Raw genomic sequence first — 15,284 nt, 5'->3', positions numbered from 1 at the left:
TGACTTGCAACTATTTCCTCCTAGTCTGGTGCCTAATTTTTAATAACAAGATTGAGTTTGAGTTTAGTATCCTTCCTTTCTACTGATTGTTAGCATTTGAGCAGTTGTTTAGAGCTATACCCTTTTTTCTGACAATGATCCTGCTTAGGTTGACAGCCACCATTAGCAAATTATGTGTAGAATTATTGAAATAAAGAAACTCATTTCACACTGTAACTTCCCTGAATTCAGGGATGTGTAGTTGACATTGCTAAGAATACAGACTGTGGATTCCTTAAGAATACTCTGTACAGGTGTTAGGCCAGCAAGAGTTAGAAAAGAAACCACATACAGAACAAAGACAGTGGCTATATATGTTTCTATTTGTACCTTCTCCTGTATAGAATCTACCAAGAATGAGACTAGGAATGACATTTTGGGAAAAAATATTACGGGGTTTCCAGCTTTGGGAGAAGAGAAAGAAATGGATGGCAGCAGTTTAATTAAGTAACATGGTAGAGCTATTTTGTCAAAATTTCATGCTTTATGATAAGGACGATGCAAACTTTTCATAGATTGGATAAACAATAATGAACTTGATGCCTGATCTTTAAAGACATGATGTCAAAGAACTCCCATCTAGTAATTTTTTTTTCCCCCAAACATGAACTGTCTTCTGCAATGGACTTGGTAGAAAATCGAGCACTTGCTACTCTTTACATTCCTGTTGAATAGTACATAATATGCTTGGGGATTTTATTTTCAAATTCTTTTGTCAGTTTTTTTCCTCTGGCAGATTTTTTTATTGATATAAATATCATGTAACATGGAACTCACCATGTTAAAGTATGCAGTTCAGTGGTTTTTAGCATATTTGCGATATTGTACAACCATCTCCATCATCTAATCCCTGAACATTTTAGTCACTCCCAAAAGAAACCCCATACCTGGTGTTAGTCACTTCCAGCTCCATTACCTTCTAGCAGCTACTAATCTGCCTTTTGTCTCTGCAGATTTACCTATTTTGGACATTTCATGTAAATGGAATCATATGATATGTAATCTCTTGGATCTGGCTTCTTTCATTTAGCATAGTGTTTTTGAGATTCATCTGTTGCATGTTATCAGTACTCCATTCTTCTTTATGACTGAATAATATTCCATTGAATGGGTGTATCTCATTTTGTTACTGTACAGTTCATGGACATTTTGGTTATTTTCACTTTTTGGCTGTTATGAATAATGCTGCTGTAAACAGCATTGTGTACAGGTTTTTTAGGTATGTACCTAGCATTTTGGAATTGCTGGGTCTTATGGTAACTCCATATTTAATTTTTTGAGGAGCTGCCAAATTGTTTTCCACAGTGGCTGGCACCATTTTATATTCCCACCAGCAACATTTGAGGGCTCCAATTTTTCACATCCTTGCTGACACTTGTTATTTTCTTTTTCTCTCTCTCTCTTTAAAATTTTATCTGTCCTAGTGGGTGTGAAATGGTATCCCACTGTGGTTTTTATTTGCATTTTCCTGGTGACTACTGGGGATATTGAGCATCTTTTCATGTGCTTATTATGTTTTTATATCTTCTTTGGAGAAATGTCTGTTCAAATCCTTTGCTCAAAATTGTTCATTTTATTGTTTAGTTGTAAGAGTCAATGCTTTGGTTTTTGCTATCTCATAAATAGCTTTGGATCTTCACTGTTGACTAGTAACATAGATCCATCCTTAAAAACTTACCCAAGGCCTATCTGCTATTTTTAAGTATGATGATAATTAGATAAACATTGATTTCTATTTCTGATTGGTGGAGAATTTTTATTTTCATGAAAACAGGTTTTCAAAAGTATATTTTGATAGAGTATTACCATTTTGTCATTGCTGTAATTTGAATTTGGACTAATTTTATCAGCAAATTGATGATAGATTGATAAAGTGTCTGTGTTTGGTACTATCACCAGTGCTCACTGGAAATGTTTAAGCAGAATCTGGACAACTACTTACTGGCTTGTTAGAGAAGAAAATCATGCATACTAAAGAAAGTTGCATTAGATGCCCTTTGAGATTCTTTCCAGCTCTAAGATTCTGGGTTTACTGCCTAGAGCTGCGATTTGTCCCAGCAAAATGGTATGAAAAGTATTATATCTTATTTACATCATCACTGTGTAAAGAATTTGATTCTGAAGGTAATGTAGATTTATACTTTGAAAACAGAACAAAGTGTTATTGTACTTCACAGTTTTTGCACAGATTTATATTGTTTCACCTTGTTGCAATTGTTTGCTTTCCTTCCTTTCTAAAGGATGTGTGTTTTCTTCTTACAGATTAGCAAGACATCTACAAAAAGAGGCCCAATCTCAACACAATAATTCTGAATTCACAGAAGAACAAAAGGTACCTTAAAATAATCTCTAGATACATCAGATTCCAAATGAAAAGGGTTGTCTTTCAAGTCCATTTAGCAAAAAAAAAAAAAAACCAAAAAACTGTCATACTTAAATAAAAAGAATGATAACTGATTATGCTTTGCCTCGACAGCATTAAGTAATCATTTGAGATAACATATAACTTATCACTTAATGAATTTCTTCACTCAGCGATTTAGTGTTTAACTTTAGTGGAGACCATCCATGCTTTGGTTGAAGAGTAGAAGAACCTAAAGACTGGAGTTTGTCTAAAGTTACTTGGGGAAGTAGAGGATTGTGAGTAATTGCATTCCACCTGAACACTTATTTAACTCTTAACTTCTGACTCCTTATCCACCTCCTCTCAAAACAAACACACACACACAAAAAACTCAGAAAAACCAAGATGAGCAAACCAAAAAAACCAGCCCCTGAAAAAAATCAGTTAAAGTCAAGAATTTGACATAAAAATCCATTAACAGAATAAATGCATAAGGTTGCAAAATGTTTCAGTGGTGCTCTTTCTCCTTGAATTATAATTTTTGTGTCAAGTTGATATTCTAAACTGTTAGAGATTATGAAAAATAGGATACTTAAAAGAAGTGAAAAGAAATGGGAGGAAATAACTCCCATTTTCTCCTGGCTCTGAGTATCTATTGTTAAGTCAATTTTTAACCTTGTAGACAGTGGGGAGGGGGAGGAAGTCTTTGATCTCTTAAGACAGTGTGAAAACTATGGTCAATTAATTTGCTCTTATTAAATAATTCTTATTTTGCACAAGGGGAGTGAGAGCAACTTTTTGTATACTTTTTAAGTAAGCCTAACCAATTTATTTCAGTCCATAGGTCTGTGTTCATTTGACTCTTATTTATAGGAGCTTGGGAGGAAAAAGCCCCCAAATATTAAGGTTAGCGGTTTTTTTATACAAGTTAGTGTATTTGTATTTTAAAAATATTTAGGATCTACTTTGTCTAATGTGCTCTTTTTTTTTTGTTATATATAAAAAAAATTATGTTGCTACAATTTAAGGGTATTTTTCTTTTTTTCTTAATAATTGCTAATATTCACAATAGATTCAGGAGATTTGGGATTTTAGCTGTGGGAAATAATTACCACAGAGGAAATGACTGATTTGCTTAAGGAAAGGAACAAAGACTATATGCTTTATCACCTTGATAAGATTTGTAAAATTTCTCTAAGAATTGATTAGGAGATGATCAGCTGGCATCACAGAATTGGGAGTTAAACTACCTAAATTTTGATGAACAGAATCTCAGATTTCCTAGCATGTAAATTAATAGTAACAAAGTATGTTATGAATATAGAAACAAAATGAAAACTTTGGAAATTAAAAAATGCTTAATGACCCCGTATTTTTTAATCACCTATTTGCCTTGAGTTACATACATGCTTTGTTTTCAGCATCTGTTGTTTAGGTATAGGACCTATGAGCCACGTGACTGCAAAGTGATTTGACCTTTTAAAACACGAAAATTATGGGAAAAAAAATGCCATCAAGAAATTAGTCTTGTCATATGATGATGATTAGACTAATGAGAAAAACTTTAACTGTTTTTTAATTTTCTTTAACTTTCTAAGGCTGAAACTAGTGTTTGATAATGCTGCTTATTCTTTAAGTGGTAGCTGTTCCTTAGCAGCCAATGACTGCTTTTTTCAGCTTATCTTTGGTTACAAAGATCCACAGATCTTGCGTCCCAAAAGGCCTGGGAAGCAGCTTGACCTAGAGGACAGAGCAGAGACCTGGAGTCAGAAGACTTAGAGGCTTGTATTCTGGCTCTGGGCCTCAATTTTCTTATGTATGAAATTAGGGTTTGGAGAACCCTAAATGATCTTAAAAGGTATCCCTAAATCTTCTGGAGACCTCTACCTTTTAAGTATTCTGTACCTCTTCCTTTTCTGGAGGCCTGGTTTCTGAGGTATTTATTCTTTATACTACCTGCCTAGGGGGCATTTGTGGCTGCCAGCTGTGACTGGAGAGAGCTCAATGCCTGCCTGCCTGCCTGTTTCTTGGGCTTAGAGAAGGACTCCCCCCCACCCCCCAGTTTCTCTGTACTATATTATGAATATAAGGCAAGTGGTATGCATTTAAAAGTTTGATTTTCTTTAAAAATGCAAGTGGAACATTCACAATGGGCCAAAAAACTCGTACTGACATATACCTTATTTGGATGTGACATAAGGAAAAAGTTATCAGAGGCTGCAAGTTAATAAATGATTAGAAAACAAAACCCTTCCAGGCATGTTCTGGGAACATTGGTTCTGAAAAATTAACAGATGTTATTTGAATAAAGAGTTTGTGACTTCTCAGGGCTTTTAATGTTAGCATATATATTGAATATTTTAAAGAGTTTGGATATGCAGTATTTTAAAATTTATTTGGTTTTGGAAGTCTCCCTTTTCCCTTTATAGGACATTTCATTGAGTCTAGTGTTCTGAAACATCTTATGGGAAATTTTGATATAAAGTGTTGGATCTGCAAAATTAAATGCCAGACCTGGCACATAAGCAAAAGGAGAAAAAACTCCATTGTGTTTTCCTCAGAAAAGGAAAATGGAGAATGTTCCTTACATTATTCTAAGCAAAATTGTTCTTTATGTTTTCTATTTTGAGTTGTATTCTTTATGCTTTTACTGTTTTCAGTATTTTTGTAGCAGTGACAAATTTTAGACTTATGCCAACTATTCGATAGTTTGTAAGACTTTGAAAGAAGATTTTTTTTTAATCCAACCACATTTCTAAAATGCTTTTCTTTCTGAAGATTTTTACTGTCTGCCTCACAATGAAATCTCAAAAATGTTTGATGAATAAATGCTTTTTTGGATCTTAGGTTATTGATATTTATTTACATATGAATATTATTTTAAGATAAGTCCCCATTTTTTTAGATGAATCCTAATTTTTGAGAGAATAACTTACATACATTTCCATAATATTTATCTTAAATCTAAAGAACTCTGAAGCAGGACTACTGATCTCTCTGAAGTTAAATGGCGATAAATAGTGTGAAAACTTCATATGTATTTTCTTAATATTTGCAAGGATTTCTGGTGTAAAATAAGAAAGTTCATGATTCTTATTTGATCCTCCCTCATGATTAGTTCACTTAGCTTTCATTTCATTTCCCAATAGTTTTGTCATTATAACAACTGGGTTTGGTAGTCAACAAATAGCTGCCAAAAGCTTTCATTCCACTGAATTCCCTACTTTGGTGTAGTAGATTTTCTCATGTAAGTTTCTGGACAGAATAGAACATCCTGTCTCATGATGCTTAGAAAGTTTTTCCCTGTTTTGAGTCAAATTTGGTGGTAATGAGATTTCCAGCACTATATGCTTGTTTTATATTTTATAGGGTTCCCCTTCCTACCCTCACCCTCCTCTACTCCTCCTCCCCCATCCCCAGCTAGACCGTAGATGACTGGCTGTTTAAATCTAAAAAATTAAGTCTAGATTAAATGAGACTATACTACTTTATGTGTGTTTTTTTAAACCTATTTTTCCTTATATAAATTGAACACATTTTAGCAAAATTAATTTAGCTCTTTTATTATCCATTTTTATTCTATCTTTAACTGATCTTTTGAGCTATCACTTTTCCTAGCAATGATGAAGTAAAATAGCCAATATTCTGAAAATAAAAGCATTTTTCATTTCTATACCATGTCAGGTATGACCAATTAATTTGAATGAAGTGCTAATAAGTCAAGTCTTATCTAAAATTAAACTTCACTTACCTTCAGTGCTTAGTCAGTGTACATTAAGTGTCAATACTGTACTCTGGCACATGTGAACTTGTGTTTCTTAATCATTTTTATGAACCATCTATTTCTAAGAAAGAATTACAGTAGCAAGCACTTGATTTTGACATCAGTAAATTCTACATGTTTTAACAGTTAATGCTACAGCTGAAATGATAGTGTTTCACTCCTTTTAATACTGGGGTTGGGTGTGGTCCCTTAAAATAGTTATGAATAATGCCTGTTGGTATTTTGCCATAGTTCAGTAGATTTCTGTATAAAAAGCTATTGCTTCTGCTTAACTTGAAGAAGTGTTTAAATTTAAAATAATTTTAGTGGACTCATAGTTGTTGAACTACAACATTTTACTTTAAATGTTAAAAGCATGAAATCAAATGGATTTTGTAATAAAGAAGGGAAATAAGTTAGCTAATATTTTTTAAAACTTATTGATATATCTCAATACAAAATCCTTTTTAAAAAAACATAAAAATTATAGCTAAATAGTATTAATGTAAGTGTATTGCTTTGTTATATATATTGCTATATTGTATAGAAGGCATCGATGTCTCGGGTGAGTTACTTAACCTCTCTGTGCTTCAGTTTTCACAGCTATAAAACGATTGACTCACATGGTTATAGTGAGGGTTAAATGAATTAATGTTTACAAATCACTGAGGAGAGCCTATCACTTAGTAAGTGCACAGTAGTTGTTAGCCATTATTACTATTACTATTATTATTATATTTATATTTAAAATTATTTACTAGTTTTGTCAGAGTTGGGTGGTATATTTGAACAATGATTTGGGGGTATTAGATTTTATGTAGAAAAGACTATTGCTGGTTTCTGTGCAATAGTTATTTGAGAGAGTGAATAAATATGCTATGAGTATCTTGAATCCTTTTGTAGTTACTATATATAAATGTAATTTTCTAATCTTTAAATGTAAATTTTCAGAACAAAATTGGACATTTTCTAAATTCTTTTTTTTTTTTTTTTTTTGAGACAGAGTCTCACTGTGTTGCCCGGACTAGAGTGCCGTGGCGTCATCCTAGCTCACAGCAACCTCAAACTCCTGGGCTCAAGCGATCCTTCTGCCTCAGCCTCCCGAGTAGCTGGGACTACAGGCATGCGCCACCATGCCCGGCTAATTTTTTCTATGTATTTTTAGTTGTCCGATTAATTTCTTTGTATTTTTAGTAGAGACGGGGTCTCGCTCTTGCTCAGGCTGGTTTCGAACTCCTGAGCTCAAACAATCCGCCCGCCTCGGCCTCCCAGAGAGCTAGGATTACAGGCGTGAGCCACCGCGCCCAGCCTCTCTAAATTCTTATATTGGGATTAAAAAGAATTTTTAAATATTGTGGAGATGGTTAAATTTTATTACTTGTTCCTTGGCTTCGAGTCATATCTTGCTCAGTAGTGGTTTATTTTGTGAGTTGCTCTATCAGCTTTTTGTTGTAGGTACAATAATTGTATAGTGCCCACTATCCTAAGTGCTAGGGGCCAGGACAGTACTTGTTACTCCTTTTTGCTCCGCATTTGCCTTCCAAAGAACATTGACAAAAGAGAAAACCACCAAGTTTCAATTTACTAAACTTTTGAAAGTCATCGATACATTTAGAAAAACATATCCTTTTTCCAGAATATTTCATTTTTCAGGCATTGCAAACATTGTACATAAAGACTTCACTTTTATAATCCGGATTTATTCCTAATAAAAACTTAGGAAATATCTTTTTTGGAAGGACTTTAAAGTCTTAATGGGCATGATTCTGCTGCCTGCTCTGATAGCTGTTTCTTACATGAATCTCCTTCTTTTCATTTCTTCTCTTACTTACTCATATTTTTGTTCTGATTACTGTTTTACCTGGATAGTTGAAATAACCTGATTGATTTTCCCTTTTCTATTTTGCCCAATTTTTGCCTTTGTCACAATCATCTTCTTACAGGGCAAATCTGATAGAGTTATATCTGTTAAAAAACCTTCTGTGTAACTTACTGCTAAAGTCATCACAGATTTCTCAGCTAGTCATTGACGGTCCACCTCAGAATGACTACCCTCTTCTCCCAGCTTTTCAAACCTATCTCCCCTGCTTTCAGTTTGGGACTTTAGATGATTGAACCATGGCAGTTTTCTAACTCTTTAACTTTAGAAATCCTCCTAGTCATTGGGGCTCGATTCCTAATACAGATCTTGTTCTGTTTCTTCAGTACATATAATGGCTCATTTTGCTGAAACTTACACAATCAAGTGTCTCTGCTTTATATTATAGTGATTTTGTATGTGTTTTATCTCATGTAAGAATGTGTGCTTATTAAATGCAAGGACTATGCCCTTTCATTTATATCCATTTTATAGCTCATTATATTATATAAAACAAATCTGACTGTAAAATTTGCCACCGTTCATCACAGATACTGATTTGGCTTAGTGTTGTCTGTGTAGTTAATTAAATAAGTCAGGGTTGGACTTAAGTCAAAATTAAATTATACCATTGTGCTAACTTTCAGATATTTTTATTTTATGTCTGTTAGTGAACTTCAGGCTTTATGGAGAAGAAAAGGTGAAACTTGGGAGGGAAAATGTCAGGAAGCCCTTTTCATTGCCCTTTAAATCATATCTAAAGCTGTCACCAAAGCAAACTTGATTTAGAATTAGTTGTTGCACATTAGGTCAGGAGAGAATATATACTCATCTTCCTTCCGTTATCTCAACCCTTTGCCTCCTGTTTCTCTTCTCTGAAGTCTGCAAGATGCTAGAAAGAAATAAAATTTACGTTATTTAAAAGAATTATAGATCTCATCAATAAAAATTACCTTGATTTTAACAACTAACAGTTGTAATAATCTTGGTATTTATAGCTTCTTTTTTTCCTACAGAAAACCATAGGCAAAATTGCAACATGCTTGGAATTACGAAGTGCAGCTTTACAGGTAAATAGGGTTTTTTTACCCCTTCGTTCTAATACATGGAAAATAAATTATTCTGAATTAGTCTGATAAAACATTAGGCACTTACGCCAAAAGCAGTATTGTCTCAGAAGGTTTTTTTTAATAATAGAAATTCATTTATTATACTTAAAAGATTTAGTTTGTCTTTTATAAACTGCAAAATAAAAGATATGACTTCAATTTCTTTCTGTTACTTTTAGCCTCAATATTCCAAGAATGCAAAAATAAACAAAAGCCAGTTTGGGATTTTTTCATTTTCCACCTTGAAAGCAAGAAATAGATGCCTTTTGAATATTGCTTCTTGCTACTTAAAAGACTTAATGTGCAATGAAATCTTTGTAATAAAAAGATGTAATATGCTTATTTTAAATTTAGTCTACACAATCCCAAGAAGAATTTAAACTGGAGGACTTGAAGAAGCTAGAACCAAGTAAGTTTTATTTTATATTTTTTAGTGATATTTATTCCTTCAGAAAAATAGTTAATTTATTATAGATGCTAAAATTATTTATCACAGATGCTGATTTTATTTATTTCTGTTAATATCTCATCCTAGGTGATTTTTTTTTTTTTTTTTGGTGCTTTTATAATTCCTGTGATGTTTGGAGTAATTATTATTTGGATTTCACTGTCATTATAGAATGTATGAGATTGTACCTCATCTAAATATGTATTAGCCTTTATTTTGTCTTAATCACTTTAATAAGACTGTAATTAGTTTGGTAAACATTTATAGCAGTGTCTAGTAGAGAATATAAAGCCATAGTTATTGTTGTTCATTTACACTATGTGTCATTGACAACTGCAGTCCAATTCGAGCTCCTCTATAAAATATTTCCATGTTGTCTCCATTTTTCTTTCCCTTCTTTAAAACTTAATTGGAGTAAACAATTCCTTCAAATGTTTTGCTGGTTAGGATGATGCCAGATAAAGCTTTTTTGGTGGTTCAAATGGATGTTCTTGTAGGGGAAATATTTGCAATATGGGCAAATGCACAAGAGTTGAATATAAGACGAAATGTAAGTCAATATTCTCATCTTTCATTGAAACAAGATTGTACACATTAACATTTTTATGTAAATAGGGAACAGTAGGTTTTATTTATCCATCTAAGTCAAATTTATAAGTTGGGAATCATAAAATCATAGTATTGTAAAACAGAAAGGAGTCTTAGGAGCCATGTAGTTGAGTTCTCTCACTTTGTAGTTGAAGAAAGAGGTGAAGTGATTTGTTCTGTTTCATGTCAACCCTTAGTAGCTGAGCAGGGCCTAAATCTCAGGACACTGGTCAGACTAGCTCTGTTCACACCAGTGCAATCCTTCTGATGTCTCCGTGCCTCAGGTGAGAAAATTTGTCTCATGAGAACCAAAGAAAATGTTCATATAAATTCTACAAACTACCACTTTCTAATTCTTTTATAGCTAGTCTGACAAAGATATATGTATTATTGAGGGAGTTGCAATGTGATTGTAATTGCAGGTCCAGGACAAGAAAGGAGTTCTCAGAGTCTGTTCCAAAGGGCATCTGACTGCTATTGTTTTAGTTGGTAAAGACAAGTAACCAAAAAAACAGGAACACATAGCAGATTTGTTTGTGACTCTGGTAGCTTTTCCACAATTGTTAGGTGATCATATTTCATCTCTTAGAACACTATCTTTCAGAAAACGGCAAGAGTTATGATGAACCATGTCATTTTAATACTTTTAATTACTTTATACAATCCAGTTCATAAGTTTTTTGTTACAAGACATAATTTTGTGTTCAGAAACAGTTCTTACCTGTATATAATATATATAGGAATGCCAATCAAACAATGTATAATTACTCACAAATTTTTATTTTTAACTACTGCATTTTCCTGTACCTAGAATTTTGTTTTGACTCTTCTTAAAGCATTAACAAATACTTTTTATAAGATTATTTTTCAATAATGACTTTACTGAGATATAATTCAAGTACCATACAATTCACCTACTTAAGTGAATGCAATTTAATGGTTTTTATTAATAGCATATTAATTGTACAATAGAGTTGTACAGAGTTGTACAACCATCACCACAGCCAATTTTTAGGACATTTTCATCACCCCCAAAAGAAACTCCGTACCCACTAGCAGTCACTCATTTCTCCCTATCTCACACCCTTCCCCCCCACCCCACCCCCCATTTCCCAGCCTTAGACAACAATGAATTTACCATCTGTCTGTAAATTTGCCTATTCTGGACACCTCATGTAAATGGAATCGTATACTATACAGTCTTTCATGACTGGCTATATATAAGATTATTTTGAGAAAAGCACATTGATGGCTTTAAATAAAAGATTACAACCATAGTTAAGATGCCTTTGTTATATAATGGCTTTAAAGAAAATTATCATGTTCAGTTCTTTGATGATAAAAATAATTAAGATCTTGGCTTATTATTTAGTCACTAATTTCCATTAGTTTTTTTTTTTTTTTTTTAGTTTGCTTCCAAACAAAATTTAAGGTTCTAAATACATAGAATGACTGTAGAGATTGCAAACTGTTTATCCTCAGATATTTATCATCTTTTCCTATAAACATGTTCAAGTGTCACCCCTCTTGCCTCACAGGATCTTTCATTGATAATAATGGCTACCATTTTTCGCACTAGCAGCTGTATGCCAAGCACTTGGATAAGTCCTCTCAACTGCATTTTGCTAATGACAACACTGACATTTGCTCCTAAAGTATTGGAGGAAGGAAAACCCTATGTAAAAGTTAAGGTAGAACCCCATTTTAAAAGGACATTAGAATCCCTGTTATTCTATAGTTGGTGAAACCTATCCTACAGTTATAGAAATTGAGAAAGGATCTATTTTTTCTTTCCAAAATTATTCGTGTAAGTTAAATATCTGATATACTCTACACTTGTAAAAAGAAAATAATGAGAGTCTATCATGCCGAAACAAACATTTCCTTTTCAAAACATTGATACCTAAGAAAAGAAAATACTATTTAATTCTTTTACAGTACACATGGAAGATTTTCTTAGTAACTGATACAGTTTTCAACTTTTTTAGTGATTTTTATACATGTTTTAAGGGTTGATTTTTCCCACTTTGTTATTATTAAAATATCATTTCTGTATTTTTATTTCTGATATAAATGACACATGGTCATTTTGTCACCCATTCCCCCATTCTTAGTATCTGGCACAATATATATAAGTGATTAATTGGTATTTATTGAGTTGAATTAATAGTTTACTCATAATGAACAATCAATCATGTACCAAGTTTAGAAAAGATGTTCTTATAATTTAAAAAAAATAGTGCTTCCAAGTGAGAACAGAAATACTAGGCTTCTAGTCAGCAAGATGGGAAAAATACGGAGAGAACAGGTTACCATGTAATAATGCAGGCTTGTGCTTGTATGGTACTTTAAATTTTCCCATGTAATTTCATATTTGTTATTTGATTTTAATTCTCTCAACAGTCTGTGAAGGAAGTGGTATTTCCATTTCAGGATTGCGGAAACTGAGATTCAGAGTAACTGTGAATGTTCAAATCATTGGCATAATTGTAGGGCTGGGATTTGATTTCAAACCTTCTAGCTTCATCATCTTCCATGTCCCCGCCAGCACCATCACACTTCCGCTGTGTGGTCCATTCTGTTCCTTGAACCCGCCTGACTAGTTCCTGCCTCAGAGCCTTCGCTTTGCTCCAGCTCGTTCTCTATTGGAAAGCCCTTTCCCTGGAGCTGCTTGTGGATGGTTCCTCTCATCTTAGGTCATGGCTCAAATGTCTTCTAACAATTTACTTTTGAAAGGCTTACCCTATCCACCTTAGCTAAAGTTCTCCCTCACTCCACTTGCAATTGCACAATCATCCTGTGTGTGTCCTTCATAACACTAACTACAATCTTATGTTATCTTATTTATTTGTTGGCTTATTTCCTGTCTGCTTTTCCTGACTAGGGTCTAAGATCCATATATGAGGGCAAGGACCCTTTGTATTGATCACTGTTATCTTTAGCATCTAAAACAGTGATTGGAACATTATGGGTACTCAATACACATTTGTTGAGAAGAAGAAAGAGAATGAATGAGAATCTAGGCACAAATCTCAAGACTTCTTTATCACTGGAGGATTTAGTATAGAGCAGCGGCCCCTAACCTTTTTGGCACCAGGGACCGGTTTCATGGAAGACAATTTTTCCACAGATGGGGAGTGGGGAGCAAGGGGGTCGGAGCTCAGGCGGTGATGCAAGTGATGAGGAGCAGCTGTAAATACAGAAGAAGCTTTGCACAATGGCCTACAACTCACCTCCTGCTGTGTGTGCCTACCCCCAACCCCCTAGTTTCCTAAGTTTCATAGAAGACAATTATTCCATGGACGGAGGTGGGGGGTAAGGTGGGGTGGGTGGAGCTCTGTGGCCTGGTCCCTAACAGGCCACAGACTAGTAGCAGTCTGTGGCCCAGGGTTTGGGGACCTCAAGGTATAGAGTACGTATATAAGAAGTCTGACTAATGAATCTGACTCCTGTTGGGGTAGTCATGTAATTGCAACCCGCACTCTTTGGTTTTCCTCTTTTGGGATGCCAATATGCCACACCTATTTTAGCTCTAACCTGCAGGACTCCAAAATTAAAGGCTGAATAATTTGAGCACAAAAGCATGGGAGCCTTTTGGGTCCCCCAGTTAATGCTGTGAATTCACCTCGATGTAATTGCAGGAAGTTACTGGGAATCCAGGGACTAGAAATGCAACACTAAATTAAATACCTAGGCTACATTTCCAGATGTAGCTAGAATTTAGAACATCTCTCTTTAAGTTTACATGCCAGAATGTAATCATTGAAATATAGATTGACCACAGAACACAGGAGGTGGTACCATGTTGTTTGAAGACTTCTCTTGTGTGCGTGCGCTCGTGTACATATGTAAGTACATCTGTGTGTATAATTATGCATTGCTTAATGATGGAAACATATTGTTAGATAATTTTGTTTTTGTGCAAATATCATAGAGTGTACTTACACAAACCTAGATGGCATAGCCTACTACACACCTGGGCTATATGGTATAGCCTGTTGCTCCTAGGCTACGTACCTATACGGCGTGTCACTGTACTGAATATTGTAGGCAGTTGTAACATAGTGGTAAGTTTTTGTGTTTCTAAACATATCTAAACATAGAAAAGGTACAGTGAAAATATGATATAAAAGATAAAAAGTAGTACACCTGTGTAGGGTACTTAGCATGAATGGAGTTTGCAGGACTGGAAGTTGCTCTGGTGAGTCGGTGAGTGAATGTGAAGGCCAGGGACATTACTGTGCACTACTGTAGATTTTATAGGCTACATTACGTTCATAAAAAAAACCTTCCATAATAAATTAACCTAGTTTACTTTAACTTTTCTACTTTATAAACTTTAAAACTCTTTTTTGACTTCGTGACTCTTGTAATAATACTTAGCTTAAAACACAAACACATTGTACAGCTGTAGAAAAATATTTTTTCTTCATATCCTTATTCTATAAGCTTTTTCAATTTTAAAAATTTTTTACCTTTTTTTCTTTACTGTTTTGTTATTATAAAAATGAAGACATAAACACATATATTAACCTGGGCCTACACAAGGTCAGGATCTCCACATCTTGTCCCACTGGAAGGTCTTCAGGGGCAGTGACACACTCGGAGCTGCCTCTCCTGTGATAACAGTGCCTTTGTCTAGGATATCTCCTGAGGCTGTTTTACAGTTAATGTTTTTTTTTTTTTTTTTTTTTAAATAAGTAGAAGAAGCACACTCTGAAATAACAATAAAAAGTATAGGATAGTAAGTACAGTACTACATAAACTATATACTATAAAAAGTGTAGTATAGTTATATACTAGGCAATAGGAATTTTTCAGCTCCATTATAATCTTGTGGACCACTATTGTATATATAGCTTGTTGTGGACCAAAATGGTTATGTAGGGCATGACTGTTTATAAAATAAATTTTATCATAGAAGAAACAGAGAATTACAACCTTGCTACTACAGACTTTACCAGTTTGATGGCAATGAGGGGAAATCTAGTCAGGACAGAGAATAAAATGCACTCATATACCTCTAACTGGTCATCTTTGGTACCAATCTTTCAATGAAAATACTGCAGGGAGGAGATGTTCTCTTTTTCTGGCACCCCATGTCTCACCTAGAATCTTGTACATAGAAAAACTAT

The 15,284-nt window shown here is 34.1% G+C and overlaps 1 protein-coding gene across 1 annotated transcript in view; it reads left to right on the top strand.

Annotated features, from left to right (window-relative positions):
* Positions 1-2,279: 2,279 nt before the first annotated feature.
* The window catches only part of AIDA (axin interactor, dorsalization associated), a gene marked incomplete at its 5' end in the record, with an annotated part of 29,296 nt that continues 16,291 nt past the window's right edge, over positions 2,280-15,284 (top strand). The window contains 3 exons of the mRNA XM_012662184.1: positions 2,280-2,371; positions 9,021-9,074; positions 9,468-9,522. Of these exons, the coding sequence (XP_012517638.1) occupies positions 2,280-2,371; positions 9,021-9,074; positions 9,468-9,522 (201 nt within the window). The remainder of the gene's footprint in view (positions 2,372-9,020; positions 9,075-9,467; positions 9,523-15,284) is intronic.

This window comes from Propithecus coquereli, unplaced genomic scaffold, assembly GCF_000956105.1.
Source record: "Propithecus coquereli isolate 6110/MARCELLA unplaced genomic scaffold, Pcoq_1.0 Scaffold756, whole genome shotgun sequence".
NCBI lineage: Eukaryota > Metazoa > Chordata > Mammalia > Primates > Indriidae > Propithecus > Propithecus coquereli.
Note: the sequence above shows the minus strand (reverse complement) of the source record. Positions and strands in the feature narration are given on the sequence as shown.